General features: G+C 43.2%; 2 protein-coding genes across 2 annotated transcripts; one reads left to right on the top strand and one right to left on the bottom strand.

Annotated features, from left to right (window-relative positions):
- The first annotated feature begins 1,756 nt into the window (after positions 1-1,756).
- Positions 1,757-5,706, top strand: fam174b (family with sequence similarity 174 member B). Its single transcript, XM_056416297.1, has 3 exons — positions 1,757-2,443; positions 2,795-2,926; positions 3,545-5,706. The coding sequence occupies exons 1-3, from the start codon at positions 2,166-2,168 to the stop codon at positions 3,546-3,548; spliced, it is 414 nt and encodes a 137-aa protein (XP_056272272.1). The 5' UTR covers positions 1,757-2,165; the 3' UTR covers positions 3,549-5,706.
- On the bottom strand, positions 5,567-15,994 carry st8sia2 (ST8 alpha-N-acetyl-neuraminide alpha-2,8-sialyltransferase 2). Its single transcript, XM_056416296.1, has 6 exons — positions 15,411-15,994; positions 14,037-14,093; positions 13,028-13,168; positions 12,681-12,938; positions 10,148-10,441; positions 5,567-7,693 (listed from the first exon to the last, which is right to left on the bottom strand). The coding sequence occupies exons 1-6, from the start codon at positions 15,506-15,508 to the stop codon at positions 7,396-7,398; spliced, it is 1,146 nt and encodes a 381-aa protein (XP_056272271.1). The 5' UTR covers positions 15,509-15,994; the 3' UTR covers positions 5,567-7,395.
- Between the last annotated feature and the right edge of the window lie 1,090 nt (positions 15,995-17,084).

Genomic DNA, 17,084 nt, shown 5'->3' with positions numbered 1-17,084 from the left:
AGACGCCATTTTACAATGCAAATAACCTCTAACAGTTGACTTAAGAACAGGTAAGCTATGTTCTCATGTTTGCTTTTTTAATTTGCAAGACAAATGAGTCTGTACTGGCGTGGTCATGTTTTTCAACAAACAGCAGATAATAAAGTTGAGGCGAGTCCGACTTATATCGCTTAGAGGGGCTAGAGTATCAAGTATCAAATGGCTCTAGTATAGTACACCTTTCTTTATTGGATTTGACACAATAAACATATACATGATCAAAAAACAAAACCTAAGACTGAACATCGCAGCATCATTTCCAGACAATTTCAAATGTTCAAAATTAATTTGCTGCTTTAGTTTCCCTGACCTTTAGGATATATTCTCAGTCCACAGAATGTATCTCGTTAAAGTGAGTTCCTTTCCAATTAAAAGGCTTATGCACTCACTCCTAAACAATCAACTCATTCACCTTTTTCTTCTCTGCACAATACACAAAGGTCAACAACGTTGGACATTTGTCAAAAAGAGGTAACTGGATCTCAGGGGTCACATTCAGAGCCGCTTCTCTGTGCAAAGTTCAGGCCGCCCCCTCAGAATGTGACAACTCCCTTTCACTTCAGATTTGTATCCTTCCCTTGTGGGGAATAAATGACGTCCTTAATAAAAAACTGAATCTCTTCTTCGACATAGTGCACAGGTACTTTATGGCTTTGTGGGTATGCTTGTGTCCAGGGTGTCCCTCACTTCCTCTCCTGCTCCAGATCCTTTCCTCAAGGCATTCTCACACCAGTCAGTGCTGTTTCACCCTGAGAGTTGAAGGAACATCCAAGTTGTGACTTTGTGCTGCCATCTAGTGGACTCTGATCAGCTCTCACAGACAGGAGAGGAGTGGAGGGCCAGCACTCCTAATAGGAGGTGAAATGAAATAAGATCAGACATCAACACAGACAAAACTACACAGGCTGTTTTTGTTTTCAGATAAAAGGTGTGCACACTGTGAGAACATTCTGAATATATAATAAACTATTACCTGCAAAGACCGTACAAACTAGCCATCAGAGTGATTATTTTTAGTAGTACATCTAATGGTTGGTTTACTTTTTCAAAAGGACTTTGTAGATTGTAACCTCAAAAGTCCAGTGATATATTATACGTTGTGGATCTCTGTGTGTCTGAGTGAGTGAGACAAGTAGTTTGTGTTTGCGTTATGCCCATTTATTTTGCTGAATGATATGTTATCACAACACGGATCAATTGATTGCTCATAATTGTCTTGTCAGGTCAAGATGTTCCCTCGGATCTGCGGTAGTGACCCAAGAGTCCTTTGGGAAATTGTGTTTGCTGTGTCCCACGGGGAAACAGAGAATTGCTGCCTTCAGACGTTGTTGGACATTTGTAATTTACCAGTCAACTCCCAGTGTGGAGCGAAGTGAAAGTTAGAATGATTGACGGACAGCCTAGCCTGTGGGATGTGATCACTGCGTCACCATACTTACAGGCAGTGTGGTATTCACAATTTGTAGACACAATAATAGTACTATTTTCAATGCTTTATCATTATGTCTCAAATATATTGCAACACAATTGGCTGGTGTGTCTATATAGGGCTGTATCTCTTCAGCAAAGAAAACAATACAGTGATATGCATCTGCGCTATGAAAGATATGAGTACTTCCTCCTCCACTGGGAAGGTATTATAATAGATTATATGATGGTATGTTATATTGTATTATAATTTTCTTAAAAACAGTAATCATATGTTTCTATTGGATAGCAGGTCTGCATGTAGTAGGAAGTACGAGGCGGCCTTGAAGGCATCACCAGCCCACATCGTCTTCAGCACCTGGAGCATTGATCCAGCCTGCAGAGCTCTTCCGGCCGCGGATAATCCCATCTCTACCCACACAGCCCTAATGCAATCAGGAGGGATTGCTATACATCGCCTCAGGGGAAACACGTTTGGGAAGCAAAGTTCCGACATAGCAGTCCACCATAAGGAGAAGCCCGGGCGAGGAGGGAGATGGATCTTTGCCTTTCGCGTTATTGTGTGCATAGCCCGAACTGCCAGAGATAAGCCGATTCTCCATACTATGACAGCTGCTGTCGCATTTCATCTAGTTCGGAGAAACTACTGAAAGAACATCCTGCTTGCTTTTTTATTTCATTTTTTTTATTTCAGCACCATGTTTACATACAATCTAGTATTTACTTTCTTTATCGCGGCTCTCTGGCGGGTCGGTGGCGAACCACAAACTCCTTCTTCACCTGCGACGCAGTTCAATTCAACGTCTTCATCCGTCCTCAGCAAAGATGAAGAGATGCCACATAATGTCACAGATGCCGCCGTGGGATCCCCGATGTCATCTCTAATGACTCACCTTCCCACTCTGAAAAACATTGTTATTTTCATCTGCGTGTTAACAGCTGCTCTCATCACGTGCCTGGTCATCAAAGTGGTCAGGTAGGCAGGTTGATCTCTTCTGTTACACGGTGCATTATTTTGTGGGGTAATCAATGGATCATTTAGTTCATAAAATAGTGAGTAATGGCCAATGTGATGTCTTCAAATTGCTTTACAAAGAAATAAAAGAGCATTTAAAATGTGCACAATTTACACAGAAATAGTTGCAATCTATTTTCAATGAATGTCAATAAAAAAATCGTTACAGCAATTTTTCATCTCTGGAAAGCATTAGTTTGAGGTTTGTAAAATAGGTTTTCAGCTGATGTTGTGGTTCAGTCGGTCAAACTAAATGGTGAGATTGTATTCCTTGTGCTCTTCTCATGTTTGGCAACGTTTCATTGGCCACAGATCTGGGAGACGAATCAGAAAAACAAGGAAATATGACATTATAACGACACCTGGTGAACGCGTGGAGATGGCCCCTCTTAATGAGGAGAACGACGAGGAGGAGGACTCGACCCTCTTTGACATCAAATACAGGTTTGTTATTTTCTTTTAAAGGGTTTGATTCAGTCAAAGAAATTAAACTTAAAAGTTATATTTCCCCCCAAAGTAAACCCTTTGAAGTAATGTTGTACTTTTAAATTGCCTGGTTTTACTTCTCTTACTTTTCCTCAATGCCTCCCTCCCTCGTAGTCAAACCTATTTCAATGCACCTTGTGACTCGGTTTTGAATATCAAATGTTGCTGGGTGGCACCTTCGGCCTGACTTTAGTGCCACTAGAGCAGATGAAGGACTGTATCTTTGCTTTTACTAGACTTGTATTGCCTTTAACAATTAGAAGTAATGCGATGCGGTATAAAACCACAGCGTCCCAATTGGAATATCAAAGTATGCATTTAAAATGTGTATTTGCTGCTTGCTGCAGGCTATTTTTAAAGAACATATTGTAGTAGATCATCTCATGTTGATTTTAGGTTTCACCCTTCCGTCCTCTCCATTGTTCTTTAACACGCAAACACTTCCTCAAAGGAAGATATGACGTCCTGTTTACTTGATATTCTCGATATCCAAGTCAGACCGGACTCTGGTTTCCTCGCCGTGTGTGCAGTCGCACCAGAGACAAAGTAACTGTGAGTTGTCTTCTTGTTTTGCAGGTGAATCCCAGCATGGACGCCAATATTTGATAACTCCTGTTTTGCTCAGGACAACCGGAGTGACTTCCTGTTTGTTGTGTCGTTAAAGTCTCATGCCAGACGCTGCTTGTGCACGGCTTTAATCTGTGTTGGAAGGACTGGAGCCACATGGACGTCCTTGTTTGCTGCTCTACTGCGGCTTACATCATGTGGCACACATTATCTGCACAATTATTTCTGGCATTAGTGAAATCAGAATGATTTCCTGACAGTTATTGTTATTGATTGATTTAGTTTTCTGCATTTCGAGCTGCAGCAGGTTGGGCTTGATAGTAGAAAGGAACAGCGTCTGCTTTGAAGGTATGATACCCCCATATTAAAATGTAAGACCACCCCTTGGTGCATCATATGTTAACATGCAACACATATTGCACAGATGATACTTTATTAAAATGTCCAAATGTGCACACTTTAAGAAATCTACTGATATACAGCAATTGATTTAAAAACAAAACAAATTTATACCAAATATATTTATATCTACTAACCACTTAGCTGTGCATATATACTGTTGAAGGTGGTCTGTCCTTAAGTATGAAGTAAGTGTATATATTTTTTTACTGTAGACGTTCCCGTTTTGCTGCTATCTCAGCTGAATTACGTTTTTTGAAGAAAAGCTCAAATAATATAGCCAGGGTATATTTGTAAGGTGTTTATGAATAACATCCGGTTGCTATGAATGTGAACGCTGTAATCCGTTGCGATGAAGTGGGTTCAATCTTGTGACAACGTTGGTTAATCAAGCAACCACTGAACAATGTGAATAACAGTATTGAACATGTTCGACACGACACGCTCAGTGTCTTAATTTCTAAATGAAAATCAATGTTAAGCCACCATATCATTTTAGTTACTCAATTAAAAAGTATCCCAAAATCTGGTGTCTCTTGTTTGAGATATAGGTGCACAGTAGATAAAGTATTCATGGAAGGTCTCCCACAATAATTCCTATTAATGGCTCACTGACTCTTGTAATGTCTAACTAGAAATGGAGTGTTTTCTCCCCGGAGGAGTTGCTTCTCTTTGCCGTACAGGTTCTGGTAAAAAGAAAAGAAACAAGTCTTCTTAGACTGCTGGAAATGTTATGACGTATGGGTTTAAAATGGAAGCTTTACTTGATCGTAGAGAAGTGCTAAAACCATTTGGCCCATTAGATAAATATGAAATTACTTAAAAGCATAACCCGTTTATTCAAATTGTTATTCCTTTATTTCAAATACAGAATATACAATCAACCAAAAGCCTGATATAAAGTACACATAAGAAATAACAGTAGTTCAGAAACCTTCCTCATCTCCGTGTTCACCCTTAATGTAATGAAAGTAAACCAACAACATGGCAGTGTTCACCTAGATTAGGTTCTTGCAGTCGAGGGCTCGTGTTGTCGGTGACCTTGTGTTTTCATACAAACTGATTGACTCTGATAAAGTGCACCGTGGTCGACAGCTGTTTCTGAATGACGACCGTCCCTCGTAATGGAAAAGATTGTCAGGCCCAATTTGTAAGGCGCTTTGTTCCCAATGTGCTTTAAACAAAGCCAGTGACATTCACAGAAGAGTGGATATATGTTTTATCTGTTAGATGTACAAGAGATGTGTGTGAATGTCTGATCAGGTTTTCTGAATGGTATGTAAATCAAACTGTCTTGTTTTTTGATGTAATGATCTTCAGCAGACAGCTGCCTATTTCCTGTTATCCATCAGACGGTATGACCATTGTTCCCTTCAGTATTATGTATTCATGTTTCATTGGAGTTGTTTGTATGTGCAGAGAAGAGCAGATCCTTTTTTGTGCCTCTGCTATATTTGTCTGTGTGTGTCTTCCGCATCTTTTATGTGACCTTTAGTTGTGAGTGGAATGATGGAAAAACCCCGGCTCATCCACAGAGGCGGATTCTCTGCTACAGACAGTTCCGGTTGTAAAATTAATTAAAGCTATTTGAAGACTCTAACTAATTTCTATAATCCCACATCTAAACCCAAACTAGTTTTAGAAGTTTATTGACAAAAACAAAGTCCCCGTTTAATTATTTCAACACAGATGTTATGTGTACCCACAGCTGTTTCCTTGGTTTCGATTTCTTCGAAACACTACTTAAATAAAACTGCTTTCTTTGAAGTGTTGCATCGTTTTAAAGGAGTTGTTTCTTTTTCCATTCTGATCTTGTGTGTTCTGACCCAGAAAAGTACATTCACTTCGTCTTAACTGCACAATTGAAGAGTCCTTGAGTCGTAATGAATATTTTCAGAAGTAAAATGAAATGTACTCATGTTGTATGGATCAAGACGAGATTAAGCATGCAAAAACTGACACGGGAATTTGGACATCAAACAACGTCATCATATAGTAACCATAAGATATAATATAGCACAATCCCATACGCGTTTCGTCAGTACATTCAGATTATGTGTCAAGTAAATATTAACATTTTTGCGAGCTTTCACAAATTATAATTTCTTTGCCTCCAATTTAAGTCTATTCTAAACTATAAAGTTGCAGAGCTGCAGAGCTCTTGGAATAATAAAAATGGTTCTGTTCAGTGTTATTGAAAGAGACAGCGACATGTTTGTCAAGCACAAATCAAGACAAATAAAAACTCAACTGAACTTTGAGACTTCATAGTAGTGAGTAACATTATAAAGACAGTTATGTTACCGTTTTAACATCCTTCACATTCTGTTAAGAATAACTTGGATAAACCCATTTTTATGTCTGGGCCTGTGAGTGGTCCCTACCCCTAATTTATTGATTATTACAATAACAGGCACAAAATACTGGCAACTTTAATACAAATCCACAAATATCTGCATCAACCTATATGGGTTGAAATACTAACCCAAACCCTCTTTACTAGTATAATTCATATCTCATTTTAAATGACCACAGGCATCCAGGTCATCAGCTCGTACTCCTCTCAGTGCTAACTTTAACTATGCATTTATTCATAGCACATTATGAGGTTAAATTCTGACAGCATTTGTAAGAATATCACTAATACATTCATTTAAAAAAGCTAAGCTTTTCTTACTACCGATACACAGCTACAGTCGGACCTCGCTACCAACAGAGCTGGTGTTCACATTGGGAGTTCACTGCCGCCCAAGTCTGTGCAAACATTCTTATGTGAACAGCAGACTCCTCCTTTAAGCTCACAGAAGCTCAACACAATTCAACATGCCTCCTTCCCTCCATTCAGCTCTCAACTTGGCAGCTCTGGTTAACTTGACTTTTGGAATTTTTTGTTTATGAATAACCTGTTTGACACCAGTCACTTTATAAGAAGCACAACCGGTTTAACAAACAGTATTGACCAACGTTTTCTTTCTTAAAGAATTGTTCTCCCTGATTATTGTGCTTCCATCGTGTGGCCCAGAACGTGTCTCAAAGGAGCCAATCATTCAGCAGCTCCTCATGTTGTTGACATGCTGCGTAAAGTACAACAAACCTGTAATGAAGCCCTATTAATCAATAATTAATGGCATCTTAAAATATGTTCTGACTCCTTAATTGTCTGACTTATACTGTAAACCTGGATAGACTTTTAAAATGGTCTGTTTTGGAAAAATAAGAAGTGAACAGATGACAGTATCTCCATGGACACCTGTACAAAAACACTTTTAAAGACTGCCATAGAAATCTCATTAATAAACCACACCAGTGAAACAAGTCACCATAAGAGCCTAAAAATAGAAAAGGTTCATCCCAATTAGTACAAATTCAAGTTTCAGAAAAGTACGGCGACAAGAAAACGGTTTGCAGGAGTCTGCTCAAAGCGGTTTCCATGGAGATCCTCTGGGCTCGTTGCTCCGCAGCTACTTCTGTGGTCTCCTCTCGGCGTCACAGGTCCCAGTGTGGAGCCGGAGCGCCCCCTGCCGGTGCAGCGCGCTCAGGGTCCGGAACTCCAAAGGCATGGTGTGCGGACTGGAGCTGGACGTGTACTCGTACTTCAGAGTGTCGTAGTAGTGGTATTTCACCGGTTTGCCCTGGGGGTCGAGTGGGAAGGGCCAGAAGCCGTAAAGATGGATCTCTTCACAGAAGCGAGTGGCCATCGTGTACATGAGGAGCCCGGTGGTCGGACGCTTGATGTGGACGTGGTTGGTTAGCCAATACCTGTTGAGAGATACACACGGCGTGTGATTGGCTGCATCCGTCACGCGATAACTGTCACCGTGAAAGACGGCGAAAGGAAGAATATGCTTGAATACGTGTTCAATGGGAGGCAACACTTCTCCTTCAGGAAAACCTCGCTCCCTCAGAGTTTTGATATAAATCCAGACACAATATAAATATATATACATAAATAGTATCCCGTAGCACACAGCGGGCAGCTGAATCCTAATTAGTCACTCAAGTAAAAATCCAAACAGAGACAAGAGACATCCGCACACTCACTGCATAGACTTACGTGTGCAGATATCTCTTCTATTATAACAGATTAATAAGACAAGTAATGGTTCCTTGCAGCCCTATGCTTTATACAGTAAAACTGTTATTCCACACGTTTCCTGGCTAACATTTTAATCTAGTTCCAGCCATCTGCACAAGAAACAAATGAAGCTGTAGCCTGAGTTCAGTCGGAAAAGACCATCTTCTTGCACGTCCGTCATCTATTTCTCATGCATCTGCCGACCACTTCTCACGCATGCTCACTCTTTATTTACTTGCCGTCGTTGTTCGGGTCAGTCATGACACCAGCTGTTTGGATCAGCTGGTCTACTCCATCCAATAAGCACAACGAAACAATGAGCCTATAATCTTGCTGCGTCTCTCCCCTCCCCCCCGCCCCCCCATCCCCCCATCTCGGCTCAGTCTTCGCAGATCTATCAGCTTCATCACCTCCTCTTCCTCTCATCAGCACCACCAGGTCTGGACTCCACTGGGCGGATGGCCCTCAATTACAAATCTCCCCATTAGCGCCAAACACTCTGAGACTTTATCATCACATATCATCTGTTCACAATAAACAATGATCCTTTCTTTATTTGACTGGTCTCTCCTGATGGAAATAATATCTATCTGTCTTGGATCTGGAATAATGGAAGTAAAAATATATATTTAATTTCGCCCCATTGGCAGATCTTCAACTGCATGTTTCTTTTGGAAAATAGCTCTTGTATAGTAAATGTAATTTAATTAATTCTTCAGGAGTATATATTTTGCAGCATGTATAATCTTTTTATTGTACTGCTATGAGACGTGCCAGATACGACTGGCCTTAAGGGCAGCCGGTCGGACGTTTACTTGGCTTCATTTCCCTTTCCAGTCACTCTGGAGCCTCGAGGCTCCTGCTGCCTCGTCTGGCAGAGCACTCTGTGGTTAGTGAGGAAGGTCACGTCGAGGTGCAGAGGTCGTACTATTTAAAGTAGGTTGGGTGAGATGAAGGGCAAAAACCCTGCAGGGCAGGTCCTCAGTGCAACTCAACACTCCAGCAGATGATCAGCATGTTTAAAAGCCTAATTATCAGTGAAATGGTTTTTGTCCTCTTGGGCAGATGACGGGGAGTTAAAGTTCAGTCTTACCGAGAAAAGGACAAGGTCGGGGGAGCGTTTATCCGACACCACTTTAAAAAGGACGAATGCATTCGAATTATCTCCGAAAGGATTTCAGGAAAAAGTATTTTCTCTTTGAAAACACCGACCGACAGACCCAGTAATGGCCCACTTCTACCCTTTTATAATTAGGGGGTTAGTTGGGGATACAAAATGGCCTAAGTTAGTCACTTACCAGTGGTTGTTAGGCTTTTTACAAAGCATACAAACATCCAGAGCAGAGTCTGATTGTGATGAGAGCAAGGGCAGCAACACCCATTGCACAGAGGGGTTTAATAACGTCTGAGGGCAGCGGAGGCTGTGTCTGACAGAGCTGCCAGAAAGAAAAGCCTCGTGAAAAAAATACAGTTCTAAAATAAATCAAGGCAAATAATAAGAATTATTAAAGTATAAATGTCCTATTATTGTACCCAAGCTTAACAGTGTATCATATTTCTATCAACATCTAAATATGTAAAAGAAACAGCACCATTTGGAGCAAACCAGTAAGGAGGCAAATAGATTGACATTTTCAGAATGCCGTTATTTTCTTTCTTGCAGAGTTAAATAAGGCTCAGTTCCATGAACAAGCCACTCAGCACTTTTTGTAGACTTGCCTGGTCACCTCAGGCGACTACGGCGAGTCTCTGCACCCGGCTTTACATCACAGAGAAAAAGCCAAAGCTTGGAACTCCCAGAAAAAGCAGCGCATGTGTTTTCGTAGCTGAGCTCCAATAAGGACCGGTCAGTTTGTTGGTGCTTAGTCCACCACGTTGGTCCACTATGAAACATCCAAACAAATATTGGATACATTGGAATGAAATGTTGTTGTGACATTCCCGGTCCTCGCAGGATGAACCCTCGTCACGGTCGTGCTCCCCTGACTTTTCCTCCAGCACAACTATGAGGTTGACGGGTGTGGTTTTGAGGAAAAGGTCATGCATCGTTTTGATATTTGGTTCAGATCCACTCAAAATGAATTCAGGGGCGACGTCATGAGCAAATACCGGCAAAACTACGGCGCGCTGCGTCTTACCCTCTGACGGCGTGGAGGAGGCGCAGCGAGGGGAAGGCGGTGCGGACGTCCACAGTGTGCAACAGGATGAGGCGGAGGGCCCACTCCACGCGCTCCTCTCCCCCCTTGGCCATGAAGGCCGGGATCCACAGCACGCTGCCGCTCAGGCTCCGGAGCCGCTGCAGGAAGCGCTCCCTCCACTCTTCGCTGACCAGGTCCTGGAACGCCCGCTGCACCACCGACGGGTTCATGGTCACCAGGTTGGTCCGCCGGCCCACATCCCGAAAGTACTCCTCCACTGGCGCCAGGTTACACCTGAGAACAAGCGGCGCACACGTCACTCAAGTTCACCGTCAGCCAATGGGAACGATTTCCTTCACCGTCCGGGTTCTTTGACCGGAGTCTGATCACATCGGGAAAGATAAAGCAACATTTCTAAATGAAGCAACCGACACAGCTTCAAACCCGCTTGGTATAAGAACATTATTTTATTGAACTAATACAGGATGTGAGGTCTCACTGAATGGTGTGATACATATGACACATGATTAATATGCTGTGATCTCCAGTCACCAGACTCATTCAGTGAGCTGAAATGAAGGCCACAAATATACACTTCAATCATTCACGTCCTTAAAGTGAGCCTGGAGGATTTGATGTCCACGGTTTGAAAGGTTTTTAATTTCCTGAGCCGATGACAGTGTCTGCTACTCTGCAATGGTTAATTAACTTCCCATATGTACCTTTTCAAAAACCGCAATTTTTCCGGGATCTCACACCACGACGCTTCCCTTAAATCTTTAAATCTACCATCCATCCGTTTGTGTCCTCAAGCTAGTACACACCATTTGCCGGCAGACATCTCTACCCGGAGTGAAACAGCAGAAATCCAAGTGAAATTCAGCAGAAAAGCAGCGTGGCGTTCTGTTTATTGCCGTGAATATAGGCCACCGAGTAAATACGAGAAAACACAAAGACGGTAATTATGTTCACGCTGACAGTGTGCAGGGAAAACAAACAGTGTGCTCCTCTTTAATAACAAAAGAAAATTCTAATTTCAAACCTCCAAAACATCAAGAACACAATTCATATCATTTCAGTCAGTTTCATTGCAAAAAATTGAGTGTTTTCCACTTGACAGCAACTGAACATTACAGCGTAATGGTTGCCATCAATAAACCTTTGTGGCAGCGGATGCACCTGCTTTAGGAAACGGTTCAGATTACATGCAAGAGGAAAACATGACAAATATGCACCATCAGCTGACTCTGATTTGTGAACGGTACAATCATTTGCTCAAGTCCGTCAAATTATTCCATTACATCATCACAACGCTGAAATGATCTCCAACCTAAAATACTGTCAACCTACTTTGTGGACAGCCAGCGTGGCGCAGAGGGTTATATTTAGCGAGGCATTATCCTCAGCCTGTTGTCGGCCTCCAGCCAACCATTACCGACATGCTATTATCATGCTACTGGGGTCGAGAACTCATGACCTCTCCGCGTCAGCTCAACACAGCAGCACTTAGAAAAGACAAGATTCACTGACAACAGAATCAATTTCAGAAGAAAAAAAGGGACACAACAGGATTCTGAGGCCTATTCAGCGCCCGATCAATTAGCCCAATGAGGCGCTCTCACACACAGCTGCTTCCTGCTCTATTGATACAGCAACATTACAGTCATTGATTTATGAGAGGCCGTTTCACACAGTCGTCGCGCCTCTGCAGCGAGGGCGTGTTTTGTTCGATTGTTGGGCCGGACACAGAAATGGGAATAATAACAGTGTGATCTGGAGAGGTGGGGATCGGCTTGTGAGGCGTGGGCGCACACATCAAGACGAAAAGGAGCGCTTTCCAATTTAAAATTCTCTATTCAGATTTCTCAAGCTAAAGGTAACCTTGATTCCGACAGGAAAGCTGCGAGACAAAACAAAACCAAGTATCCCCCCCCCAGCTCCTCCAGGGTAATCAAGCACCTCTCCTTCAGCTGGGCAGCAGCCTTGGCCCCAGCTGCCATGCTGCCGATGGGAATTGGAGTTCATAAACCAACCGCTATGATGGGTTGTAGTCTCTGCTGCAACCACTGGGAGGGGATGCGTCTTCCATTATAATAGAAACCCAGACAGATATATTTCCCTCCAATGACACGTGCATAGTGATAAGTAAACCCACTAAACGACTCCTTAAAACACGAGACCGAGCCGGCTGCTGGCTTCACAAACACAACTCTCCCCCCCCCTCATTCAATTGCTCTCATTTCGGAAAGCTCATTTACAACTTTAAATCATTAAAAGCTTTGACATTTACTTCAAAAGTGCAATTAATTTAGTTCCAGCTGTGCGAGCACCAGCTCTAAACCGGAATAGAAGCGAGAAAATGGAATTGTGAACTACACTCTCCGTAAAGTGAGATCAATTTAAAACTGAAACCAATGTGCGGACCCCTTTCCAACAGGGTCCGCTCGCATGCGTCACGATTCATTTCAAGCGGAAGCCTTCCAGCCCCGTCGTCGTCGTTCGTGCCGCTTCTGAACGAAAAGAAAAGCAATACCTGATCACAAAGTCGTGAGAGTCGATGTCGGGTCCACAGCTGCTGTTGAGCAGAACCCCAGAGTTCCCCACGATGGCGCAGCGCCGGTGGTGTTGGTTCTTCATGGGGGAGACGGTGGGCAACAGACGGTAGAGATTCTCGGAGATGTTGGTGGTGCTGTGGCGATCGAACACGTAGTGGATGATGTCTCCCGGTTTCAAGGTGCCCTTCAGGATCGAGATGTCCCGCTCTGGATCCAGAAACCTCAGAATATTCTTCCTGCCGAAAGAGAAAGCACACGCTGGCTTTGAAAGCGCCCGGCGAGTGGAGAGGGAAACGACGTGGAGGCAACGGAGGAGCCAGCCTGCCTGATGAGGTTGGAGAGGCTCTTGTTGAAGGTCCAGTTGTCGGGCGAGAGCTTCGCCGTGGCGTTGGAGCTCGGCCTGAGGCGGTTGACAGGTTTGCTCGCCCTCGTCAACGCAGTCGGATCCACGTGTGCTGCGGACTTTCTGAAGCAGAGCGGAAAGTCCTGTTATTGACACACTAGTGCTGATATTTAAAGTTAGGATCAATAAAAAAAACTAAAGCTGTGGTATATATATATATACACACACACAATATATATTGTGTTAATTTCTCCCTTCCCCCCCATAAGGGTTACATGTATTGTTCCTGTCTGAATGGAGGGTGTAAGAACAGAGGGGGTCGTATGTTGTACAGAAGATTAGGAATCCCTCTGAGTTATGGAGTGTAACGCAGTAGTTACTCACAAACACATCTTTACTCTTTTATGCTGCGTTATACTTTTACTCCACTACATTTATTGTACCTTTGAATACACTTTTTTTCACAGCTTTAGCCAACAACCACATTGTACAGTATTATTTGACATACAAAGGTCATAACATAACATTCATGGAGGCCATATACTGCATAAAGAGTACTTTTGGTACTTTAAATACATTTTAACACATATGTACCTTATTATGCAGGACTTAATGAGGTATTCTTAATTTTACTCCATCAAATCTGAATTATTCCTCCACCGCTGAATTGGCTGCAATGAGGTTTAGAGTCATTTACATGCAATAAAGGTGATGATATTTGCCATTTTATTCAGCGTTATGCTTATGGCAGATGTTTTTGATATCACATAGATACCGACGCATTGATGGATATTTATAGCAGCTGCCTTCTCGCTGAAAAAAGTAATGAGACGCTCACTGTGAATGACTCACAGACAAGGCTGCAAAGGAATCAAATGCCCCATGCCAACGATACAACGTGTATGTGACGTCTAGCTGTTGGTCGACTGCCATATATGTATTTTAATATACAGTATATCTGTGTGTGTGGAGAAATAATTGGATTTCAGACCTGTGCGGTTTCGGGATGAGGCGATGTAAGTTCATCTTCTTTGAATGTCCGGTATTTCTACAAGAGGAAAATAAATCTGATTTAGATTGAATTATGAATCACATATTGCAGCATGAAGGCTTGGTTGATAATGGGCTGACATTTCAAGTCCTTCCTGTAATCATATCCAGTAACAATAACGCACCCACAGTACTCAATCCCAGGCACACTGTGCTTCCTTCTTTCAAGACAGAATAAAAGTGGAAAGCATGCATCAAGGTATTCTCAGAGCAATCCACTGTGGGCCCATTTGATGATGTAATGAGGGGAAATGGGGCCTTAATGGAGGCCCATTATACTGAAAGGAGGTGTTCTCTTCTCAAGGCAAGGATGCAATCTTTTTAAAGAGGCGTTGAATACACCATGCAACCAATATGCATTTACGGTCTATTTTTCAATCATGGCCTTGTTCACGTGTGATAAAATGGAGACAAGCTGCCAGCTTGAAGGCGTGAGACATGGACTCAGAATGGGGCTCCTCTGACAGACAGGTGGGCGGTATATTTTTACAATCCTGGTGGCTTTAAATATATTGTTATAATCGTGTTAAGCTATACATTCATGCAGAAGTGGAATCGGTTCCGGTTCTTCTCCCACGGCGAATAACAAACCCATATGAGCTCCTTACAACGTGAGCCACAGCCGAGTCATTGCATTCAAAAGGAAAATGTTCTTGCTTAAAGGCAGATGTGAGAATCCAAAAGCGTCACGAGAGAAACGAGAGCATCTTTAAAAGCTGTGATGAGAGGAGGAGAGGGATGTTGAGCTGATGAGGTCTGGCTGCTTTTTCATGTGACAGATTTGTTTTAGTCCTAAATTCAGAATGTGTTTTCAGAAGTGGGGCATGAGCCTTGGAAGATGTCTGCTGCACTGCACTACATTTCAAGGACTGAAAATGAAGAAAAGAAAAAAAAATTGGAAAACCTCGTTTGTTTCCAATCTGTTCCAATTCCTCCCTCTGTCCGTCTGTCTCTCCCTCCCTCCTTCACACACACACACATGCACGCACACACTACTCTTATAGTGTAAATGTATCCCATCCCACATGCAGGCTGCTGCTGCAAGACAAATAGCCTAATCCATGGAGAGCCCGGCCAGCTGCTGTCGGAGCAGCTGCTCCTGCTGCACCGAGTGTTACAGGAACACACCGCGCGTCCACACACAACTACAAACTTAAATTCAATACCGAGAACCTCTTATTTCACTCATTTACCCCCCCCCCGCCCTCGACCACTTCACACATTCAAACCTGTGAAGGACATAACCTGCTGGACAAGAAAACAAAGGACACACACACACACACACACACACACACAATTACGGGGTGCTACTTACGCAGTTTCTTTTTCCACTTGTGAAATATCATCAATGATCAAAACCACAACCAGCAGCGTTACGAAGACGAACAACAGCGTGCGGTATAGAAGCGGCATGGCTGGGGGGCAGCCGGGAGTCCCTCCGTTCAGCCGACACCGGGCTAAATGAACCTTCTTGTGTTTCCCATGTCTAAATGTAAAACGCGCTCAGCCATTGTTCTTCTCGCCGGAGTCGGACCCTCCCAGGCTGCTCTCCGGAGGACGGGCTCCGGTCCGTGTCTGCTGCCGGCTCCGCTGCTTCCCTCTATTCCCCCGTCAAACTTTGGAAGCGTGCACCTCCCCTGCAGCAGCAGCAGCCGGGAGCCGCGAGACGAACTCCACACGCTGCCTTAAAGGCGCAGCGGCCGGCGGCGCCATCTCTCTGCCGTCACTCTCCAGGTGTTGTCGGCTCACCGGGAGGACGAGAAAAGACCGCAGCGCAGGGGGTCGGAGCGGCGGGTCGGCACCCAGCAGGAGGCTCGCGTCTCGTGCGTGTGCGCGTGTGTGGTATGAGATATGAGAGACTACATTTGGAAATAGAGGTCAAAGCTTCGTGGAAGCTCACGTAGCCACCAAACACAGCGAGTGAGCCCCAATCAGACAAGTACTGGCTCTAATGGGGACATCTTTTAATAGCTCTGGTCACCAGTGGTGGAGGGTAACGAAGCTCACCACTACACTGGCCTTGGTACTCTCCACCAATGGTAACCAGAGCTATTAACAGATGCCCCCATCTGATCTACTTGTTTGTTGTTCTAAATGTTATTCTTCTACTCTATTCGACGCTGGTTTAACTCAACTACGTGTGACAGGTGTATATATTAGTTACTTTGATGTTTTACTTAAAACTATACGCACTGTTTAGGATTACACTATATATCCCAATCTCCTTTTTGCTTGTAAACCATTACAAAAAGAGCACTTGACGCCCCTTATCTCCATTAGTTCCATTAAAGACTGGTTTCACCTCTAAGCTTCTCAGATGGTTTCATCTACAGAGCGAACAATGTCACATTATCTTAAAACAGAATCAACTCGAGGGATGTAAACAGAAATGTGTGCTCCGCAACTTCTGTTGCTTCTTCTTTCCAATCCAGTGACTCACTAATGACCCTTCAGCTTTGTCTCGTGATCCGATGGAGGGGGTCTGACCCCTGTATTGAAAACCACTGGACCAAATCTAAAGGAGTTAAAGCTCCACCTCCACCAGCTGCAACAATACTTGATAATTATGTGCTGAGGGAGGATTTTTAATGAAGGATTTTTACTTTGGCATTTTCACATTGTTGTTATTTAGGATCTAAGTACTTCTTCCCCTACGGATGCAGGTTTTTGGTGCATTTCACAGTTTGGAGGACGTAATCCTTCTTTTCATTGAGATAATTCTCTGAAGAAATGAATGCTGGAGACCACTGAAGGCCCATTTGCATCGCTCAGGGGTTTTGTTCTTTTTGTGCAGGACTGCTGATCTTGGAAAAAGAAATGCATCAGATCATAAATCTTTGTATTACCGCCATGACCAGCTTTGCTGTGTCTACAATTATTTGTATATATTTTTTTCTTCTTCGAAGGCCTATGTTTATCCTGAAAAAGCTAACTGGGCATATTTTTTTGCAGTATCCTGCTCAAATGTTTGCTCCACTTCGGGCTCATA

This window comes from Pseudoliparis swirei, chromosome 6 (genome assembly GCF_029220125.1).
Source record: "Pseudoliparis swirei isolate HS2019 ecotype Mariana Trench chromosome 6, NWPU_hadal_v1, whole genome shotgun sequence".
Classification (NCBI taxonomy): Eukaryota; Metazoa; Chordata; class Actinopteri; order Perciformes; family Liparidae; genus Pseudoliparis; species Pseudoliparis swirei.
Note: the sequence above shows the minus strand (reverse complement) of the source record. Positions and strands in the feature narration are given on the sequence as shown.